The sequence below is a fragment of the Schistocerca cancellata genome, chromosome 3 (genome assembly GCF_023864275.1).
Source record: "Schistocerca cancellata isolate TAMUIC-IGC-003103 chromosome 3, iqSchCanc2.1, whole genome shotgun sequence".
In the NCBI taxonomy this organism is placed as follows: domain Eukaryota; kingdom Metazoa; phylum Arthropoda; class Insecta; order Orthoptera; family Acrididae; genus Schistocerca; species Schistocerca cancellata.
The window spans coordinates 143,514,167-143,536,664 of record NC_064628.1 but is presented as its reverse complement, the minus strand read 5'-3'; the positions used below and the strand labels follow the sequence as shown (position 1 = coordinate 143,536,664).

Genomic DNA, 22,498 nt, shown 5'->3' with positions numbered 1-22,498 from the left:
CACACACACACACACACACACACACACACACACACACATGCGCAGGGTAAACAACAGCGCCATCACAAACGGAAGATGTCAGTCATCAGAATTTATAGACTGTGTAATTAATAATGAACATGTGAAGTAGCATTAACTCTGTCCGTTTGTTTTTGACAACGGAGAGAGCAGCAGTCCACGCAGAATCTAAGCAAAAACCACTATCCCTCTTTTCCCAGTAGCTGGAACTACGTACCACAATCGCCACGTTGTTGTATTCCATAGGACGACTGGTGCCAATAGTCAGCAGTGGTGGATTTACTCGGACCTCGTAGGCGTGGTGTGACGCTTATGCTTATGATGGCGTCAGTGCTTTGTGTGTGTGTGTGTGTGTGTGTGTGTGACAGTTGAGTGTGGGTGAGACTTACGTTTCCGGAGTTCTCTGCAAACCGAGGTTTTCACTTCCTTTGCACAGAGCGTTTTTTGCTGCAGTGTTGCCTTGACAATGACAGGATATAGTCCTGTCAAAATACGGGCTGTTGTCGACGACGTCATCTATTGCTGTGCCTCACCTGCAGCGGCGACGGTGGCCGCCCCTGCGGGGATGCCGAGGCCAAGGTTGAGGGCGCCCTGCTCCTCGATGAACGTCACCGTGCCCATCACCATCGCGGAGATGCCGCACACGATCTGTAACACGTTCCGGATGCTCTCATGTCATTTCAGCATTAAAAGAATTATATTCAATGGACTTGTGCAAAGGAGTTTCTAAAACGGAAAAAGATTCAAGGACGTAGATTTTATTTAAATTCTAGGCCAAAAGAATGATTTATCTTTATGAAATATTACTGTAACACGTTTCTAAATATTAACTATATTATCATGCATCGAACAGATCTGGAACTTGAGAACACTTTTGAAAGTCAGACAGGCAAGAAACACTGTAGTTACCTTTGTGGACTTTAAAAAAGCATATGATTCCGTAGACAGACAGACACTCTTTGACGTGCTGGAAGAATATGGTATCGACAGAAAAACCAGGGCACTTATACAACAGACGCTTACAGACACTACCTCCAAGATTAAGTTCATGGGAGAAATTTCGGAACCCTTCCACATACACACAGGTGTCCGACAAGGAGACGGGCTCTCACCAATCCTGTTCAACATGGTGTTAGACAAAATTATCAAGCAGTGGGAGGAACAAGTTAAAGGAATACAGCTGGGAAGAACACGTGAAACCAAAACAATCATAAAATGTCTGGCATTTGCAGATGATATAGCCATACTCAGCAATAATACACAGGAGGCAAAGGAAGCACTGGAATGCTTGCATGAAATAGCTGCCAAAACAGGTCTGCAGGTATCTTACGAGAAGACACAATATATGGAACGACAGACCAACATGTACACACCATGCATACTGTATATGGATCCGTAGAAAGAGTCGAAAAATTTAAGTATTTAGGGGAGTACATACAAATGGGAGGATCAAACAAGGCGGCTAACATGGAACGAACGAAGAAACTCCAGAAGGCATACAAACTCACATGGTCACATTATAATAAGAAACATATCGAGGCAGGCCAAACTTAGGCACTACAAAACAGTTGTATTACCAGAAAGCATTGTACGCGTCAGAAACAACCACAATTGGAGCATCAGGCATCATAGACACAGAAAAAATAGAGCGCAAAATTCTCAGAAAAACATTTGGACCAATTCACAGAGATGGCATATGGATGAAGCGACCTACCAAAGAGCTGTACCAGCACACTGCCAGACTAACAGACGCGATCAGAAAACGCAGATTAACTTTCTATGGGCACATACAGAGAATGGACAACAACCGACTTACAAAGAAAATTTTTGAAGTAGTAAACAACTCAAGCAAGAAAACAAATTGGTATCATGAAATAGACGAAGACTTAAGGCAGATAGGGATCAACAGGCAAATGATAGGAGACAGGAAATACTTCAGAAACAAAGTTAGGAGTGCAAAATTTATTGTAAAGGAGAGAAAGAAGACAGGAACATTATGGACAGAGCAAAGGAAACAGGAGCACAGCCAAAGGATGAAGAGATTTTGGGAAGAGAAGAGGAAGAAAGGAAAAGAAGTGAAAATTGTGTCATCATGTGATTTTCGAGTTCAAACACTGTCCATAAGGGCAACAATGAAATGAATGAATGAATGAACAACCTAACAACTGGCTCCACAGAGTCCCTGTGCAAAATGCTCTTCAATTGAGTTAAAGGCCTTGTTCAATATAATGTCCTTACATTCACTCTTAAATACTCCATATCACCAATGAGGTTTTTAACACGCTCTGTCAGGTAGCTCTACATATATGTGTACACCTAGTTTCGCATTGGCTGTTTACAAAAAAGAAACTTGCTAACAATCATGGTCACTATTGAATATTTGTTTTGAAAAACAATTGTCACTATCGAAATATGGTACTACAGAAGAATGTGGAAGATTAGATTGGTAGGTCACGTGACTAATGAGGGAGTACTGAATAGAACTGGTGAGAAGAGGAATTTGTGGCACAACTTGTCTCGAAGGAGAGATCGGTTGGTGGAACATGTTCTGAGGCATCAAGGGATCACCAACTTAGTATTGGAGGGCAGCGTGGTGGGTAAATATCGTAGAGGGAGACCAAGGGATGAATACACTAAGCAGATTAAAAAGGATGTAGAGTGCAGTAGTTACTTAGAAATTAAGAAGCTTGTACAGGATATAGTAGCATGGAAAGCTGCATCAAACCAGTCTCTGGATTGGAGATCACAACAACAACTACTTGCTTACTTCTTTTTCAGAGGTCTCTGCAGAATGTTACTGAACTCTTAAGTTACCTTTAATTCTTATAATAAACTACAATATGCTAAATACCTAATCCCCGCAAGTCGACATTCCCGAAACTGATTCCAAAAATCACGAATAAAGAAATTTAGACAGAAATAAGCAAAGATTTCCATCTGCAATCACATATGGCTATGATCGTGCATAGTGCTAATGTAGTCAAACGACAGGGTTCCTTTGGTTTGTAACACATGGGAGTATGGTTTGAGGTCTGGGTGAATAATGTGCTAAATGACATTTTGATACATTTATCAATAACACCACACACACTAAGACAAGAATTAAATCTTTTAATGTGAATAGCATTTGCTCATTCTCCAAGTCTAGCTTGACCAAACAATTGTACAGATCGTTAAGATATTTGACATAAAAGCTTTCTGAATATCGTACCGCATCATAACGTAAAAAAAACTGTATTCTAAAATATAATTTAGCAAAACTAAGACCATGATAAATGTCAGTTCCTTACGACAGAACTTTAGGAAAACTGAAAATGATAAAATATTTACTTAAGCGACCACTTGTTTATACTGGGTTTAAACACGGCCAGATATTGAGTTAATGCTTTACTTCAGTCCAAATACACGAGTATTTACGACTCAACTGTAATAATAAATAGTAGCTTCAACTTAAATTAAAAGGAATAGCAGGCTAATGATTCATAGTTTAAGCATACACAGTACGCCGTTATTTAATAAATGACTTTAAGTTCAACTAATTATTGAACTAATAGTATTAAAATACCTAGAGACACCAAAAAAATTTGAGATTTACCGTATAGATTCAATTAGAAATAAATTCCGGCAATCAGATGGTTTATTCAGTCGCTGGAACGTACATCTGGTCAAAAATTACAGAAGAAAGAAAGAGCGGTTGGTTTTAACGTTCCATCGATATCGAGGTGAGCAGACACGAAGCGCAAGCTCGGATTGTGTCAAAGATGGGGAAAGAAATAGGCATGCCAGCCAAAGGAACTATCCTGGCACTCGCGTTAAGCGATTTAGGAAAGTCACGGAAAACCTAAATCTGGACGGCCGGATGCAGGTTCGAAACGTCGTCCTCCCGATTGCAAGTCCAATGTTCTAAACGTTCCGCCACCTCGCACAGTCAAATATTACGGTGGCAGATAATTTTACTAACTGGAGTTAGCATTTAACAATAACCGTCATAATTCTACAGTTCCAATTTCTTTTATTGGTTTATTACGTTTATCCTGAAAGGGTCACAACGCTTAGCAATAATCAAGAAGAGATGACAATCTATCTTATATTACAAAAGGAAAACTTCGTTTAGTTCCCATGATTTACCATAACCTAGAGTATATATTACTCAACTCACAATCGGCAGCTACGTTTTTACGATTCGAAGGGTAGCCAGCCCACCATATCACATAAACACTTTACAAGTAATTGCCCGTAATCTCACTGAACCTTATCTCACTTGCACGTATACATCATACACTAGTCTTGCCAACTTGCAGATAATTTCCTTGGCATTTACAACAAGCGCAAAATACAAATGCCAAACTCTACTGATTACAGCAACTGCACAAGGATTATACGGAGGCACCGCCTATGAGCTCAAACGGTCGAGTCAGTCACACATCTCAGACACCATTACTGCAGTTAACAAGAGAGCGGATAACACTGAAGTACAACTTAATCCGGCCAACACTTTAAATTCGGAAGAAACACACCATTAATTTCACCGTTCCTGATACTGCCACAGACTGTATACGGGCGTAACCTCGCTCCAGGCTGTGACTGAATCCACTACCGTGGGGTCGTCGTTTCCACGTCCACCAACAATAACCAGGAACACCAGCTACACAGTTCTGCGGCGAAGTCACCAGACCGTATACCGGGAAGAGTACAACACAGTTCCTTCTCCGGCTCGCCAACTCACGGCACACGTTAGAAGTGCATGTCGAAGTATATCGGCCTCGATTCACCACCGACTGCCTCGCTCCGGGCTCACACCTCCCAAGTTTGGCCTAGAGGGGGCTCCACCGTTTCAGCCAAAAATCACACAACGACAAGGATGTTCCAGCAGTCGAACAGATTGAATTTTCCATATCAGTTTTCGATCTTTATTTTCAAAGACTGAACACAATCTAAGTCACTGATCGAATTGAACATTTTTATGAATTCTGGAGTTCTATGAGAGTCACTGAATTTCATGTACTGAATTGTGCAAATTTTTAGTAATAATCGATTTACCTTCAACAATCTGTTCTTGTTGTCAAATATTTTATAAGCTAGCTTTCTCAATATGAAGCCTGATACAATTTATACAACATATTCTTATATCACCTAGAGAAACGGTTTTCAATCTATAGATGACCCTATCGGAATATCATTGACGTTTATCAGAAATATCGGGGGACTCGGTAGGGAGGCTCTATGAACGCAGGTGAGCCTGAACAGTATAACCATCTGATTCACAGCGTGTTTGTCCACCTTTGCGACTTCGGTATATCAGGACTTCTACGAAGGTTTTAGTCGTTTTCGGAAGATATTTGGCACCGCATGTGTAATAACAGCTTACGCAATTCACAAATTTCAAGAGCTAGTGGTTTGTGGTCGCGGAGCTGCATCCCAATAGTGTCTCAGATGTGTTCCATCGTGTTCTGTTAAGACGAATCACGTCGATGTTTGAAACACACCAACATAAGCTTACTCTCATACACCGGAAACTACTGCGGAACGATTATGACCTCGTGACAAAGAGAATTATTCGGCTAGAAGGTAGCCTTGTCACCGGGGATGGCCAAAGCATGAAGGGATGCAAATGGTACATAATAATATTCACAGTAGTTCACAACAGTCTTGGTACCTTCGGATTAGCGCCACAGGTCCTTGGAGGCATAGATGAATGTTCTCCATAGTATAACAGTGCTTCCATCAGCCCGAGTCTGCTGTGCGGTGCATGTTTCGAGCAGCTATTCGCTATCGATGATATGATGATGACTGAAGTGGTAATTAGCGAAGTTGTCTAGTTAACATGTGAACCTGTAGAGGTCGACTACTGTAGAGTCCATGTTCAAAAATGTCGCTGGATGGTGTGCTCCGAAAATTTTGTACCAACACGAGCATTGTAGTCTGACGACGTATCTCTCACAGATAACCGCCTGTTCTTTACGTAGAGGGCAAGCCTCTGACCTCAACGTTCTGTGATGAGACTTCGACGTCGAATACCTTATTGCCTACTCGTGATCTCAACGTCGTCTTATCACTTTCCATACATGTTCACGATAGCAGCACGCGAACAATCGACCTGCTTCGCTTTTTCCGAGATGCTCATTTCCAGGCGTTGGGAGATAAAAGACTGCCTTTTGTCAAAATCGATTACGTCAGTCGATTTCTGCATATTCATTCTGTATCGTTGATCGAATGGGGAATCATTCTATAATTCCCCATTTGTCTCTCCTCCATTTATAAATGGTGATTCAGCTACCCTACTTATGGATTTTATGCAGTCTGCAACGTCTTAAAATGCAAGATTTTCCTGTTCTATAGCTATGTGGAAACTATTAGTCCTATAGAAAAAATGTACACAACCATTTTGTAGAAAATTTAATGTAGTTATATTTTGAACTGGGACACGTTTTCACCGGAGCCCACAGTTTTCGAGTTAATCGAGAAATACGTGTTTGAAGATCAGTTTTGTCTAATTTTCTTCCATAATTCTAGTACTATGTCTTCTAGCGAAAATGCATCTCAGTACAAAATCAAACTACATTACATATCCCACAAAAAGATCGTGTTCAGTTTTTCTGTAGGTAGTAGTTTTCATGTAGCGATCGAAAGAGTATGAAAATCTTGCGGCTGGTATTTCAAGGCGTTCTAAGTTGCATAGAACCCAGCAATATGGGCAGCTGTCCCATGCTACATAATTTCCTTAGCGCAACATGTGCCCGCATCTCCATCAGGTGGCCCACAATCTAGCGGTGGACAATGGTCGATAAGTTCTGACGCCGATGTAACTGTCGATGAAGTACCACGCGACTAAAATATGCTTGTTGATTTTATGTCAAAAAAGATTCGAGCGAATTTAGATTAAGTGTCAGGACATGTAGATGCTTTAGATGCACGTTATGGTTATATTTTCTCACTTTAAGACCACCATAAATTGTGCTAGAAACTGAATTCGATCTCATGGATGTCAGTCATTACCTATCTTCTTCAATCACATATGCCATTTTGTTCGCAAACACTGCGTTTCATACATCAAGTATTATCTGAGTATTAATGAAACAAATTATTGTTACATCGCCATAGATTACTGACGTATAAGCATGTACAATACCTCACAAACTGTCCACTGTACCTGGAGGACACGAAGCCGTAGTACGAGAGCGAAGGGATAAGGGTCATCCAAAAGCGTCGGCTCGTCGGGCGTAGTGCAGCCACTGCCAGCCAGGGGCGCCGCACTCGACTCTTTCCGCCTCTCCAGCCCCGTCTGTAAAAAACCACAGGCACTGCGGTACAATAGCAGCAGCACCCCGCTGCCGACGACAGCTAGGCATCCTCAGAAGCATTTTGTTCTGTTTCCGAATAACGTGGCGCAAGGGGGGGGGGAGGCTGGAGGGGACCTGGAGGGGTGAGGGGGGCATGAAGGAAAAGAGATGCTTGTGCTGACAGCTTGCTTATCAACAGTGTAACGAAATAGTAAGCAACCAGTTGCATACAGGAACTTATTTCTTTACCGGTTTCGGGCACTTAGTCCCCTTCTTCAGAACGTTATACCCATCACAGTATTTGTATTAACAGTAAAATAAAATAGCAGAATGCCGTGGACCTGAAAACTACAGTAGCAATATGTTACACAATGCGATAGGTATAACCTTCTGAAGAAGAGCACTAGGTTCCCGAAACGCGCGAAGAACTTACATTTCTTTTGTGCAACTCACAGCTTATTACTTGGTTTTAGACAACCACAGTTGCCGATGATGGATAAAATATGTTGCTGAGGATGGATAAAATACGTTTTTAACTTTTTCCAGCTGACGTTGGATCGAGTTTATCTAGCAGAATATTAGATACAATACTAGATGTAAAATCGAATTCAACATCTATATTTGCACTCGCTGTTTCAAATATATTCAACTGCCAGAAAACTAAAGTTTATCTTTGTATTATTTTGAGAAAACTCTCTCTACATCTCGTTAATCAGTACATCCATACGATGAGGTTAAGAAACTGGAGACCAACTTTCGGGGAGGAGTGTGCAAATCAATGTTTATGATTTTACTATTTCCAGGTTTCTAAAATCTGTTTCGGGCCAACTAAACGCCAAACCTATCTATGTCAGTTCTTTCTCCATCTCAACAACCGCCCACTTGTCCTGACTTCCATCTGAACGTGATATCATAGAAAGGTGCTCGAAACCTAAGAATGAAAGTAATTTTCGCATGCTGTGTCCCTACCAGCTAACACAGTTGTATGAAAGTTAGACCATACGTCTGAAGAACTTCTTTGTCATAGTACAGAAGAAAACTGAAAGAACTGCACAGTGGGGCGAACAGAAAAGACACCTTTATTCCAAGACGATAATTACACTAAAGTCATCGTGCTTGTGAATGTGACCTGGACGTTACAAAACCCGAGACATGGCTCTTAATAGTGTGCGTGATGACAACAGTCTGCAACATACTGCAGTGTTTGCCACATGGTTGATGTTAAGTTCTTGTGTTAGGGCGTTCCAATCCTCCACCAGCGCGGTTGACAATTGGGTTAAATGGTTCAAATGGCTCCATTACGGGACTTGACTTCTGAGGTCATCAGTCCCCTACAACTTAGAACTACTTAAACCTATCTAACCTAAGGACATCACACACATCCATGCCCGAGGCAGGATTCGAACCAGCGACAGTAGCGGTCAGCTGGTTACAGACAGAAGCGCCTAGAACCGCTCGGCCACTCCGGCCGACAGTTGACAATTGCTGTTTGGTCCTTGGTGCATGTGGACGTCCTTCACTATGTCTCCGTAAAGCATCCCACACGTGCTCGATGGCATTTAAGTCTCGGGATTGGACAAGATCGTTCTCACGTTCTACCTGCACTGTTCCATTCTGTGGCGCATTGTCATCTCTGAAAAGACGCAAGTGTGGAAAGAGTACTGTGTGTGTGTATGTGTGTGTGAATTCCTAAGGGACCAAACTGCTGAGGTTATCGGTCTCTAGACTTACACACTTCTTACACTAACTTAAACCAACTTATGCTAAGAACAACACACACACTCATGCCCGAGGGAGGAGTCGAAGCTCCGGTGGGAGGGGCAGTGCAATCAATGACACAGCGCCTCAAACTGCGCATCGCTCCTCGCGGCAAAGAGTACAGTGTCATAATAACGTTTATAGACAGGTATTTCATGTTCAACTATCTGGAGATGAGTAGGCCCATATAACATAGCATCTAGACCGCCAAAACGATCATGTTCTGGAGAAAGGTCAATAAAGTTTTATCAGTTCAAAACAGTTCTTGTAAAGTAGTGAATCACGAGAACCGTAGTTTAAGAAAACCTCAATACAAAGTTAGAGAAAGAGAAAGCAATGGCCATTCGACAGACAAGGGAAATACGGCAGTTCTTATATGTTTTACATGTAAGGATGACTACGTTAGGTAGACGGATTTATTTTATTTTTTTTTTTTTTTGCAGAAAAACGATATTACAGGAATTACAAAGCTCCAATTGAGAAGTTTCAGACGCATTTGCATAGAAAGAGAGAGAGCTTCCTATTTCTTCTTAACGATTACCGAAAGATATAGCTTAAAATGATGAATGCTAAACTGCCCCAGCGTAGATCTCAAGTTAAGATTCAAAGATAGCTACCAGGTTCAGCCGATTGTGAATAATATGTAATCACCATGTTATAAACTAAAGAAGTTTTGTAACTTAAATCAGTTTACACTTTCAATACTTATTCTGGGGTCAAAAACTGTTCTGAGTTTGCAAATGGAATCAATGATATACATATAGTAGATAATGGGATGTTAGCAACCTTGGATGTAAAAAACCTCTACAGTAATGACCCGATAAAAGAAACTCTCGAAATTATTAGACGTAATCTGCTAGCCCACAGCAAGATCAATACTGCAGAGTGTACAGAAGTAATTGAATTTCTAGAATTTGTTATAGCTTAGAACATTTTTACTCTCAATGACAAAATATGTTATCAAAAAGATGGGCTTTGGATCGGTAATAGTCTAGCTGCTACTTGAGCAGATATTTTTGTGAACGATTTAGAACGCAAATTTTTACGAAGTTTATACAGCTAAAAGAAATAAGAGATTTATTATGAACGTTACGTTGAGGAAGTTTTATTACTGATAGAGTGAGCTCAATGCATTTTCCCAAGTAATTGGCAGCATTCAACAAAAATAACTTTTACTTCGTAGGTTTCAAAAAGAGAGCTGCATTAACTACCTCGACCTTACTATTAGGAACGTTGACGACGAACGTAGGTTTTCGATGTTCAGAAAATCTATATGTACAGATAGTATCATCAAAGTAAGTTCATGTCATCCTCCACGATATAAAAAAGCACACTTCGCCTCAGTATTCACCGACTCTTTCGTCTACCTTTGGCTGAAAGCGAAATGCGTAGGGAACTAAGTATTTTAAAGCAAACTGCAATAGCTAAAGGCTTTTCTGTAAATGACGTCATGGGCCCTTACAGTAGGCTAAAGAAACGTATAATAAACTGCAAGCAGACGCACACTACCCAGAAAAATGGAACCAATAAAGAATTAACGAAAATCATTTCGATGAAATTTCACGCTAAAGTGTCCTTGCAAGTAGAAAAAAGTTTCATAAAAATTAATGTTAGGTTTTCAAGCTAAAACTGCCGTACAACTGCAAGTAAAATATAAACTGAAAACGGGGTAAGGCAAATGTGACGACCCTGGAGTATAGGGAATTGATTACAATAATTGTGAAAAATACTCGTACTTCTCACCTATGTCGCATTCTGGTGGTAGCAGATTATTATTTGCTATAATTTATTTTAATTCAATGGGCTTCTTTCGCTATTTATTTTTGTGATTTTTATATTATTCTGTATACTTCCTAAGCTGTTTATTACTTATGTCTTTATATTTCAATCTAAAATTCACCGCTAGAGGGTATCAGAATGTATGTCACGTACCTTTTTCCTTATTAACAATAAAACCTTTTCTGTGTCTTAATTTGTTGCATTTTATTACTGTAATGACTTTTACACCTGATTAACCAACCACAGGCTTTACAGATTATATTCCTCTTTTTATTTTACATAATATATCATTGAAGAACATGTGTACAGGGCTATTACAAATAAATTCACTGTAGCTCCATTCATTGACATATGGCCACGACACACTACAGATACGTAGAAAAACTCATAAAATTTTGTTCGGCTGAAGCCGCACTTCAGGTTTCTGCCGCCAGAGCGCTCGAGAGCGCAGTGAGACAAAATGGCGACAGGAGCCGAGAAAGCGTATGTCGTGCTTGAAATGCACTCACATCAGTTAGTCATAACAGTGCAACGACACTTCAGGACGAAGTTCAACAAAGATCCACCAACTGCTAACTCTATTCGGCGATGATATGCGCAGTTTAAAGCTTCTGGATGCCTCTGTAAGGGGAAATCAACGGGTCGGCCTGCAGTGAGCGAAGAAACGGTTGAACGCGTGCGGGCAAGTTTCACGCGTAGCTCGCGGAAGTCGACGAATAAAGCAAGCAGGGAGCTAAACGTACCACAGCCGACGGTTTGGAAAATCTTACGGAAAGGGCTAAAGCAGAGGCATTACCGTTTACAATTGCTACAAGCCCTGACACCCGATGACAATGTCAAACGCTTTGAATTTTCGGCGCGGTTGCAACAGCTCATGGAAAAGGATGCGTTCAGTGCGAAACTTGTTTTCAGTGATGAAGCAACATTTTTTCTTAATGGTGAAGTGAACAGACACAATGTGCGAATCTGGGCGGTAGAGAATCCTCACGCATTCGTGCAGCCAATTCGCAATTCACCAAAAGTTAACGTGTTTTGAGCAATCTCACGGTTTAAAGTTTATGGCCCCTTTTTCTTCTGCGAAAAAAACGTTACAGGACACGTGTATTTGGACATGCTGGAAAATTGGCTCATGCCACAACTGGAGACCGACAGCGCCGACTTCATCTTTCAACAGGATGGTGCTCCACTGCACTTCCATCATGATGTTCGGCATTTCTTAAACAGGAGATTGGAAAACTGATGGATCGGTCGTGGTGGAGATCATGATCAGCAATTCATGTCATGGCCTCCACGCTCTCCCGACTTAACCCCATGCGATTTCTTTTTGTGGGGTTATGTGAAAGATTCAGCGTTTAAACCTCCTCGCCCAAGTAACGTGCCAGAACTGTGAGCTCGCATCAACGATGCTTTCGAACTCATTGATGGGGACATGCTGCGCCGAGTGTGGGAGGAACTTGATTATCGGCTTGATGTCTGCCGAATCACTAAAGGGGCACATATCGAACATTTGTGAACGCCTAAATAAACTTTTTGAGTTTTTGTATGTGTGTGCAAAGCATTGTGAAAATATCTCAAATAATAAAGTTATTGTAGAGCTGTGAAATCGCTTCAATCATTTGTAATAACCCTGTACATCTACAGCAGCGAAATCTGGCGAGGTTGCGACACAAACATTTTGTAGCTATTGTACAGCAGTTTGTTTTGAACAGTACCTCTGCTAACAAGATGACTCTTGTATATACCATAATTTATATATGTGTGACGATGCTGGGGCTGATTTCGTCTTCTGCATTTGACGATGCGACTATTGCACCGGTATAGTAGGACATGCTTTTTATATAACAGGTATGCCTCGTCATATTTAAAGCGCATGATTTTCGCATGTATGTCAGTAATACTTTTCTTCGTGACCGATTTTATTGTTTTAAGGTGTAGAGATCCACCAGTTGTATTTGTGTTTTGCTTCATATCTGAAGATGGTTGACCGACGCAGGTGGTCCGAGGATATACAGTATTTGTCATCATTGATGTGAAATGTATTCTAATTCATCTACGCTGTTAAGAGTAACCAGCCTTAGATAACTGCTGAACTTGTTGTGTTCTGCATCAGGTGGTTCAGAAAGTAGAGTCTGAGCGTAAGATAATAAAGATCTGTGGACATACACTCCTGGAAATTGAAATAAGAACACCGTGAATTCATTGTCCCAGGAAGGGGAAACTTTATTGACACATTCCTGGGGTCAGATACATCACATGATCAATCTGACAGAACCACAGGCACATAGACACAGGCAACAGAGCATGCACAATGTCGGCACTAGTACAGTGTATTTCCACCTTTCGCAGCAATGCAGGCTGCTATTCTCCCATGGAGACGATCATAGGGATGTTGGATGTAGTCCTGTGGAACGGCTTGCCATGCCATTTCCACCTGGCGCCTCAGTTGGACCAGCGTTCGTGCTGGACGTGCAGACTGCGTGAGACGACGCTTCATCCAGTCCCAAACATGCTCAATGGGGGACAGATCCGGAGATCATGCTGGCCAGGGTAGTTGACTTACACCTTCTAGAGCACGTTGGGTGGCACGGGATACATGCGGACGTGCATTGTCCTGTTGGAACAGCAAGTTCCCTTGCCGGTCTAGGAATGGTAGAACGATGGGTTCGATGACGGTTTGGATGTACCGTGCACTATTCAGTGTCCCCTCGACGATCACCAGTGGTGTACGGCCAGTGTAGGAGATCGCTCCCCACACCATGATGCCGGGTGTTGGCCCTGTGTGCCTCGGTCGTATGCAGTCCTGATTGTGGCGCTCACCTGCACGGCGCCAAACACGCATACGACCATCATTGGCACCAAGGCAGAAGTGACTCTCATCGCTGAAGACGACACGTCTCCATTCGTCCCTCCATTCACGCCTGTCGCGACACCACTGGAGGCGGGCTGCACGATGTTGGGGCGTGAGCGGAAGACGGCCTAACGGTGTGCGGGACCGTAGCCCAGCTTCATGGAGACGGTTGCGAATGGTCCTCGCCGATACTCCAGGAGCAACAGTGTCCCTAATTTGCTGGGAAGTGGCGGTGCGGTCCCCTACGGCACTGCGTAGGATCCTACGGTCTTGGCGTGCATCCGTGCGTCGCTGCGGTCCGGTCCCAGGTCGACGGGCACGTGCACCTTCCGTCGACCACTGGCGACAACATCGATGTACTGTGGAGACCTCACGCCCCACGTTTTTTCCATTTCCAGGAGTGTATTTTAGAAAAAGGTTGGTAGTACACTGCCTGCCAGAAAGGTGAAGTATGCATAAGACATAGTTGGGTGTCAATCTAACTTCGTACACGTCATCGGGGTTGTGTGAATGATAAGAGTTGTAATTCTCAGTGACCAGTGGAACGGCCACTAGACTGCATAAGGGTTTTTCATGTTGAGTTTTGTTACCAGGCGTGTAGGGTGTATAATGTGTCCAAACATCGTCGGACGTTGAGTAATCGGTATGAAGGACAAAGGGATGCCATCTATTCGCGTGAAATAGTTTCATCAGCACTTAGTGGAGTTTCGAAGATGCCTCACTGTGGACCACCATTTGGGAGGCTAGTCGAATAGTGCAATACCCAGATCTGTGGGGCATATATGACAGTTGCCTTACATTGGACTACATGGGAACATGAGGGAAGGCATATTAGTCGCCAAGGTTCCCGTCGATCACAAGGGAGGAAGACCGTGTTATGCAGCAAGCATATCGTTGCCGATCCACATCTGCACCTGCTATTGCAGAAGAAGTACTGGACTCCCTAGAACATTCTGTGCACAGTTGGTGGGCGGCTAGCTGGAGCCGCACTAGGTAATTACCGTCAAACGCATACGCCTCCTTCAACAACCCTAGACAGACGCCTGCCTTCCGACTAGTGCCTTGAGCGAGAGTCATGTATTGTAGATGAAGGACGTTGCTTAGTGGACAGAAATGAATCACGGTTCGGCAGTACCGTCGGCGGGTATGGCGGCTACCTGTGCAGATAAGTCTTTCTTCAAATGTTCTGGAGAAGAACAGAGGTTTTACTCCTAGCTTAATTGGCAAAATGTTTGATTTCCAGTTGCATGAGCAAGATAAAAAGTATTCTGTTCATTAATGTTAGCAAAAAAAAGGTATGCGTATTCCGTAAACTGACTCACTCCACATTATTTCGATACAAGAATCTTTCAGATGATCTACGTAACCCGCAGCTAACTGACTAACCGTGGACTCACGTCACTGCTTTCAGTGAGTGAGGAACTCTGACAGCACAGTGGTACTTCAAGGACATCCTGCGCCCATATGAGTTACCTTTCATGCGGCAGATTTGTGGTCCAATTTTTTTTTTTTACTGAAAATCATTGTACACATATGGACACATGATATGAACTATCTCCCTGATTTACAGGTTCTCCTCGATATAAATTTTGTGGGTCCATTTCGATGTCAGCTCTGTCCCAGTTCAAGTATCCACGATACAGAGGATAAGAAGCATATGACAAAATGAAATGTAATCATGCGATAGCCAGAAAAGATCTTAAAATGTCTCCCAATCAGCGACCAACACCAAAACACAATCCATCTAGTACCACTGCAATAAAAGCAACAGAAACTAGCACCAGCAAGAAGCCAGATACATCTAATTACCATAATTTAGAATTTAACTTACTTATAAGTTGACTAGAGGAAAGAAATGTCATTGCAAACAGGGGAACGGACCCTACTTAGATAGTGTCACCCATAGTTACTCACAGACGGGCAGTAAATGCTTTGTCCATATAAAACACCCAGAACACATAGGCAAAAATGAATATCTTACAACATAATACATAAAACTCCCGAAAATAGCACAAGACTTGCAAGCAGACATCACGTGCTTACAACAACCTTATAACAGATATGGGCTACTAATACACTCCTGGAAATGGAAAAAAGAACACATTGACACCGGTGTGTCAGACCCACCATACTTGCTCCGGACACTGCGAGAGGGCTGTACAAGCAGTGATCACACGCACGGCACAGCGGACACACCAGGAACCGCGGTGTTGGCCGTCGAATGGCGCTAGCTGCGCAGCATTTGTGCACCGCCGCCGTCAGTGTCAGCCAGTTTGCCGTGGCATACGGAGCTCCATCGCAGTCTTTAACACTGGTAGCATGCCGCGACAGCGTGGACGTGAACCGTATGTGCAGTTGACGGACTTTGAGCGAGGGCGTATAGTGGGCATGCGGGAGGCCGGGTGGACGTACCGCCGAATTGCTCAACACGTGGGGCGTGAGGTCTCCACAGTACATCGATGTTGTCGCCAGTGGTCGGCGGGAGGTGCACGTGCCCGTCGACCTGGGACCGGACCGCAGCGACGCACGGATGCACGCCAAGACCGTAGGATCCTACGCAGTGCCGTAGGGGACCGCACCGCCGAATTGCTCAACACGTGGGGCGTGAGGTCTCCACAGTACATCGATGTTGTCGCCAGTGGTCGGCGGGAGGTGCACGTGCCCGTCGACCTGGGACCGGACCGCAGCGACGCACGGATGCACGCCAAGACCGTAGGATCCTACGCAGTGCCGTAGGGGACCGCACCGCCACTTCCCAGCAAATTAGGGACACTGTTGCTCCTGGGGTATCGGCGAGGACCATTCGCAACCGTCTCCATGAAGCTGGGCTACGGTCCCGCACACCGTTAGGCCGTCTTCCGCTCACGCCCCAACATCGTGCAGCCCGCCTCCAGTGGTGTCGCGACAGGCGTGAATGGAGGGACGAATGGAGACGTGTCGTCTTCAGCGATGAGAGTCACTTCTGCCTTGGTGCCAATGATGGTCGTATGCGTGTTTGGCGCCGTGCAGGTGAGCGCCACAATCAGGACTGCATACGACCGAGGCACACAGGGCCAACACCCGGCATCATGGTGTGGGAGCGATCTCCTACACTGGCCGTACACCACTGGTGATCGTCGAGGGGACACTGAATAGTGCACGGTACATCCAAACCGTCATCGAACCCATCGTTCTACCATTCCTAGACGGGCAAGGGAACTTGCTGTTCCAACAGGACAATGCACGTCCGCATGTATCCCGTGCCACCCAACGTGCTCTAGAAGGTGTAAGTCAACTACCCTGGCCAGCAAGATCTCCGGATCTGTCCCCCATTGAGCATGTTTGGGACTGGATGAAGCGTCGTCTCACGCGGTCTGCACGTCCAGCACTAACGCTGGTCCAACTGAGGCGCTAGGTGGAAATGGCATGGCAAGCCGTTCCACAGGACTACACCCAGCATCTCTACGATCGTCTCCATGGGATAATAGCAGCCTGCATTGCTGCGTAATGTGGATATACACTGTACTAGTGCCGACATTGTGCATGCTCTGTTGCCTGTGTCTATGTGTCTGTGGTTCTGTCAGTGTGATCATGTGATGTATCTGACCCCAGGAATGTGTCAATAAAGTTTCCCCTTCCTGGGACAAAGAATTCACGGTGTTCTTATTTCAATTTCCAGGAGTGTATGTCTAGCAAATCATGCTGTCATGATAACAGACAGCAATGACTGTAAGGCTGCAACAGTAGATTTGAACAGAACTTACAACATAGTTAAGGTAAAGCAGTTATGCAGTCAACATTTAGTTACCATAAAGATAACCAGTGTGAACGTAACATGGGTGGTTACGCTCATGTACGCCCAATATAGCCATAAAATTCTACCTTACACAGAGACCTATCAATATATGCCAGAGGAAAAATATTAGTGACCATTGGTGACATTAATACACGATCCACCCTCTGGAACTCAAACAGAACGGATGACGGAAGACTTATAATCACCTACCTAGTACAAGAAACACAGTTACATGTAATGAGCACGGAGGCGCCTATTCTAACATTAGCAGGGTTCGATGGTACGACCAATAATATAGTCTTTGCGGTAGGAAATAATTCTGAAATGGCATATGTAACAAACTGAATCGTACACGACAATATAATCAGTAGTTACCACAGTGTCGTAACATACACACAAACTCACACTCAGAACACAACTACCAAATCACACACCTAATACTTATGGTTCCACTAAGCAGATTCGAACAAATTAACGGAAATTATGCGAAAAACACGGTCTACGAAACGTCATTGGAGGTATCGATTAGAGAGCACACAAACTAACACAGGTAAAACAACACGCATAAAACACATAAGTACTGACGGCAAAGAACACAAAACGCTCACCGTGAACCAACGAGCTCAGGAGACTCAAACGAGACGCCAGAAGCAACGAAAATTATCACAGGTGGATACCAGACTCATAGGACTTGAAGCCTATAGGCATGCACGAGACTCATACAGACAGACCCTATGCGACATGCTTAAACTACAATGGGAACGACTTGTAACAACACGAACAGAGCAAACTATATGGGGTGTCATACAAAATCCTGACAAAGAAGATAAAAAAACCACTAGTTCTTGTAACGCTGACATAGAATGACGACACGATGACGAGGGGATGGAGGAATAGGAGTTTCTGCTACACAAACTGCTCCCTGATGAATTCTTCGATACAGACAAGCAATATCATACAACACTAAGAGAAGAGTTACACACGCCACACAGCACTGCAACACTGGAACTGTTACCTGTCCTTTTGCACAAGGAGAAGTTGCATTGGCAATTTCAGAACTCAAAAATAAAAACATACCTGGACCGGATGGTATCCACTCCGGAACACTGGAAAAACTAGCACCGCAGATCACTCCGTTCCTAACACCATTACTGAACGATGCCTTACGCCTTGGCAGGGTACCTACATTATGGAAAACCTCCGAAGCACTCATTATTAAAAAATCAGCAGACAGGTGTCCCTCAGATCCAAAGTCTTGCAGGCCAATACGTTAATAAACACCCTAACAAAGTTTCAGGAAAACTACTGTGTAAGCGCTTGTAAACCCGCAGAGCTGTTAGGGGCATGAGCCAATACCAATTCTGTTTCAGCGCCGGAAAATCCACAGAAGAAGCCATTAACCATGCCCTTTTATTTTATTTTATTTTATTTTTATTTATTTTATTTTTATTTTTTATTTTTTATTTTTTTTTGAGTCGTCAGCCCTCTGATTCGATCCGCCCCGTGAAAATTTCCTCTCCTGTACCAACTCCTCCATCTCAGAGTAGCACTTTCCACCTACATCCTCAATTATTTGCTTTTCGTATTCCAACCTCTGTATTCCTGTACAGCTTATGCCCTCTACAGCTTCCTCTAGTACCATCGAAGTCATCCCCTGACGCCTTAACAGATGTAATATCATCCTGTCCCTTCTTCTTCTCAGCATTTTCCCATATCCCTTCCTATCCGTTTCAGCATCCAATCTCCTCATTCCTTACCTTATCATTCCACCTAATTTTCAACATTCATCTGCAGCACCACATCTCAAATTCTTCGAGTCGCTTTTGTTACAGTTTTCTCACAATCCATGTATCACTCCCATACAACGCTGTGCTCCAGACATAATTATCAGAAATTTCGTCTTCTTATTAAGGCCTGTGTTTTACACTAGTAGACTTCTCTGAGCCAGGAATGCCCTTTTTTCCAGTGGTAGACTGCTTTTAATGTCCTCCTTGTTCCGTCTGTCATTGGTTATTTTGCTGCCTCCGTAGTAGAATTCCTTAACTTAATCTACTTCGTGAGTATCAAAACTGATGTTAAGTTTTCCGCTGCTCTCATTTCTGCTACTTCTCATTACTTTCCTCTTTCTTCGATTTACTCTGAATCCATATTCTGTACTCATTAGACTTTTCAATCCATTCAGCAGATCATTTCTTTCTGCAGGATAGCAATTTCATCAGTGAACCGTTCATTGAAATTCTTTCACACCGAATTTTAATTCCACTGCTGAACCTTTCTTTTATTTTCATCATTCCTTCTTCTATGTACAGATTGAAGAGTAGGGCCGAAAGATTGGGCGAAAGACTAGATCCGTGTCTTACACCCTTTTTAATTTGAGCACTTCGTTCTTCGTCGTCCACTCTTATTAATCCCCCTTTGCCCTCGTATGGTATATGACCCGTCTCTCCCTATAGCTTACCCCTTTTTTTCTCAAATTTTCGAATATCATACGGCACTGCACATTTCGAACGCTTTTGCCAGGTCGACAGACCTGTGAAAGTGTGTTGATTTTTTTTAGTCTTGCTTGCATTATCAACGGGAACGTTAGAATTGCCTTTCTAGTGCGTTTACCTACCCTAACGTCAAACTGATCGTCATGTAACATATCCTCAATATTCTTTTCCATTGTTCTGTATATTACTCTTGTCAGCAATTTGTATGCACGAGCCATTAAGCTTATTGTGCGATAATTCCCGCACTTGTCAGCCCTTGCAGTCTTCTTAATTGTGTGGATGATATTTTTCCGAAAATCACATGGGGCGTGGGCAAACTCATACATTCTTTACACCAACGTGAATATTCGTTGTGTTGCCACTTCGCCCAATGATTTTAGAAATTCTGATGGAATGTTATCTATCCCTTCCACCTTATTTGATCTTAAATCCTCCAATGCCCTCTTAGATTCTGATTCTAACACTTAATCAACTATCTCTTCTCCTGTTTCTTCTTCTATCACATCAGACAAGTATTCCCCCTCACAGACACCTTCAGTGTACTCCTTCCACTCTTTCCTTTCCTTTGCATTTAACAGTGGAATTCTAGTTCAACTCTTTGTGTTACCACTCTTCCTTTTAATTTCATACAAGGATGTTTTGGCTGAGTCAGTCTTTTCGACAATTATTCCTTTTTCGATTTCTTCACACTGTTCATGCTGCCATTTAGTCTTAGCTTCCCTCAGCTTCCTAATTATTCCGTTTCTATTACTGTACTCCTGAATTTCCCTGAACATTATTGTACTTTCTACTTTCAACGATCAACTGAAGCGTTTCCTTTGTTACCCATGGTTGCTTTGCAGTTACCTTCTTTGTACCTATGTTTCTTCTTCCAACTCTTGTGATTGCCATTTTTAGAGATATCCTGTACTGCTTACAGAGCTATTCCCTATTGCTGTATCTATAGCTTAGAGATGTTCAAGTGCATCTCATCCTTTCTTAGTACTTCCGTATCCCACTTATTTGCGTATTGAGACTTCCTGACTCATATCTTAAATTTCAGTCTAGTCTTCTTCACTACTAAAGTGTGGTCTGAGTCTATGACCAGAGCACACGTTACAACCCATTATATGATTTCGGAATCTCTGTCTGGCCATGGTGTAATGTAACTGAAATCTTCCCGTATAGCCTGGCCATTTCCAAGTATACTTTCTCCTTTGATGATTATTGAACAGAATATTCGAAATTAGTAGCTGAAAATTATTACAGACCTCAATTAACCTTTCTCCTCTCTCATTCTTGTCCGAAGCCAATATTCTCCAGTAGTCTTTTCTTCTACTACCTCCACTACAACTGCATTCCACTCCCTCATGCCTTTGCGTATTGTATTACATCTTCAGTATCTTCATACACTTTCTCTGTCTTCATCTCCAGCTTGTGACTTCGGCATGTATATCTGAACTATCGTCATCTTTGTTGGTTTGTTGTTGATTCTGATAAGAACAACCCCAGCACTGAACTATTCTCAGGAACGCACTCTCTGCCTTAAGTTTCTAATCATAATGAATCCTACTCCCGTAATACCATTTTCTGCTGCTGTTGATATTACCCTGCACTCATCTCACCAGAAACCTTGTCTTCATTCTATTTCCGTTCACTGACCCTTACTACATTCAGATTGAACCTTTGCATTTACCCATTGAGATTTTCTAGCTTACCTACCGCTTTCAAGCTTCTGACATTCCACGCGCTGACCCATAGAACTCTGGCGTGTCGTTGGTTATTCAATCTTCGTCATGGTCAACTCTTCCTTGGCAGTCATGTCCGGAGACTATTCCTGGATCTGTCGCCATTGGAGAGCCCATCACGACACTTTTTCAATTACAGACCACATTTCCTGTGTCTGTAATGCAGTGGTTTCTAGCGCCATGGCATCCTTCTTCCGTTGATCAACGCTGATTCTTCCATCTTTAGGGGCAGTTTCCCACCCCAAGGGCAAGAGAGTGCCCTGAACCTTTGTCCGCTCCTCAGCCCTCTTTGACAAGGCTGTTGACAAAATGAGGGTGACTTCTCATTCCGGACGTCTTTTGCCAACAACGCTGATTATTAATAAAAATACAAGCGGTGGCGTGTTTGGGCTTTCTGGCGAAGGGAAAGGCATTTCCGAAATGGCTAAGTTTATTAATTGCTTGTGTGCCGCTGAGGTTAAAGTATTCCGTGCATGGGTATATGGTGCTACCAAAAAGCAGCGCGTAGGCAAATATGGTGGACCACGGGCCATACATATATGTGGTGAACGATGGGAGATATGCGCAAGCGAAAGACGTGCAAGTGTTACAGCAACTGACCGCCGAGATGAACCAAGAGACTGACAACAGGGTCTTCTCGAAGACCGTTCACTGAACTTTACCACGTATTTGCATCCGCAGCAGGCGCCTTGTTCATGCACATGTGCTGACTCCGGTTCATCGGCGGTGAAGACTAGACAACTGGCACGCCATTGCCACACTGTGCGGCAACAGGCAGCCTTTGTGGTTTATGCTCCATCGGACAGATGCCCGTTAGCACG

General features: G+C 43.2%; 1 protein-coding gene across 1 annotated transcript in view; it reads right to left on the bottom strand.

Annotated features, from left to right (window-relative positions):
• The window catches only part of LOC126174759 (uncharacterized), a 174,496-nt gene that overhangs the window by 46,811 nt on the left and 105,187 nt on the right, over nucleotides 1-22,498 (bottom strand). The window contains exons 3-4 of the mRNA XM_049921089.1: nucleotides 7,169-7,300; nucleotides 552-666 (exon numbers count right to left, since the gene is read on the bottom strand). Of these exons, the coding sequence (XP_049777046.1) occupies nucleotides 552-666; nucleotides 7,169-7,300 (247 nt within the window). The remainder of the gene's footprint in view (nucleotides 1-551; nucleotides 667-7,168; nucleotides 7,301-22,498) is intronic.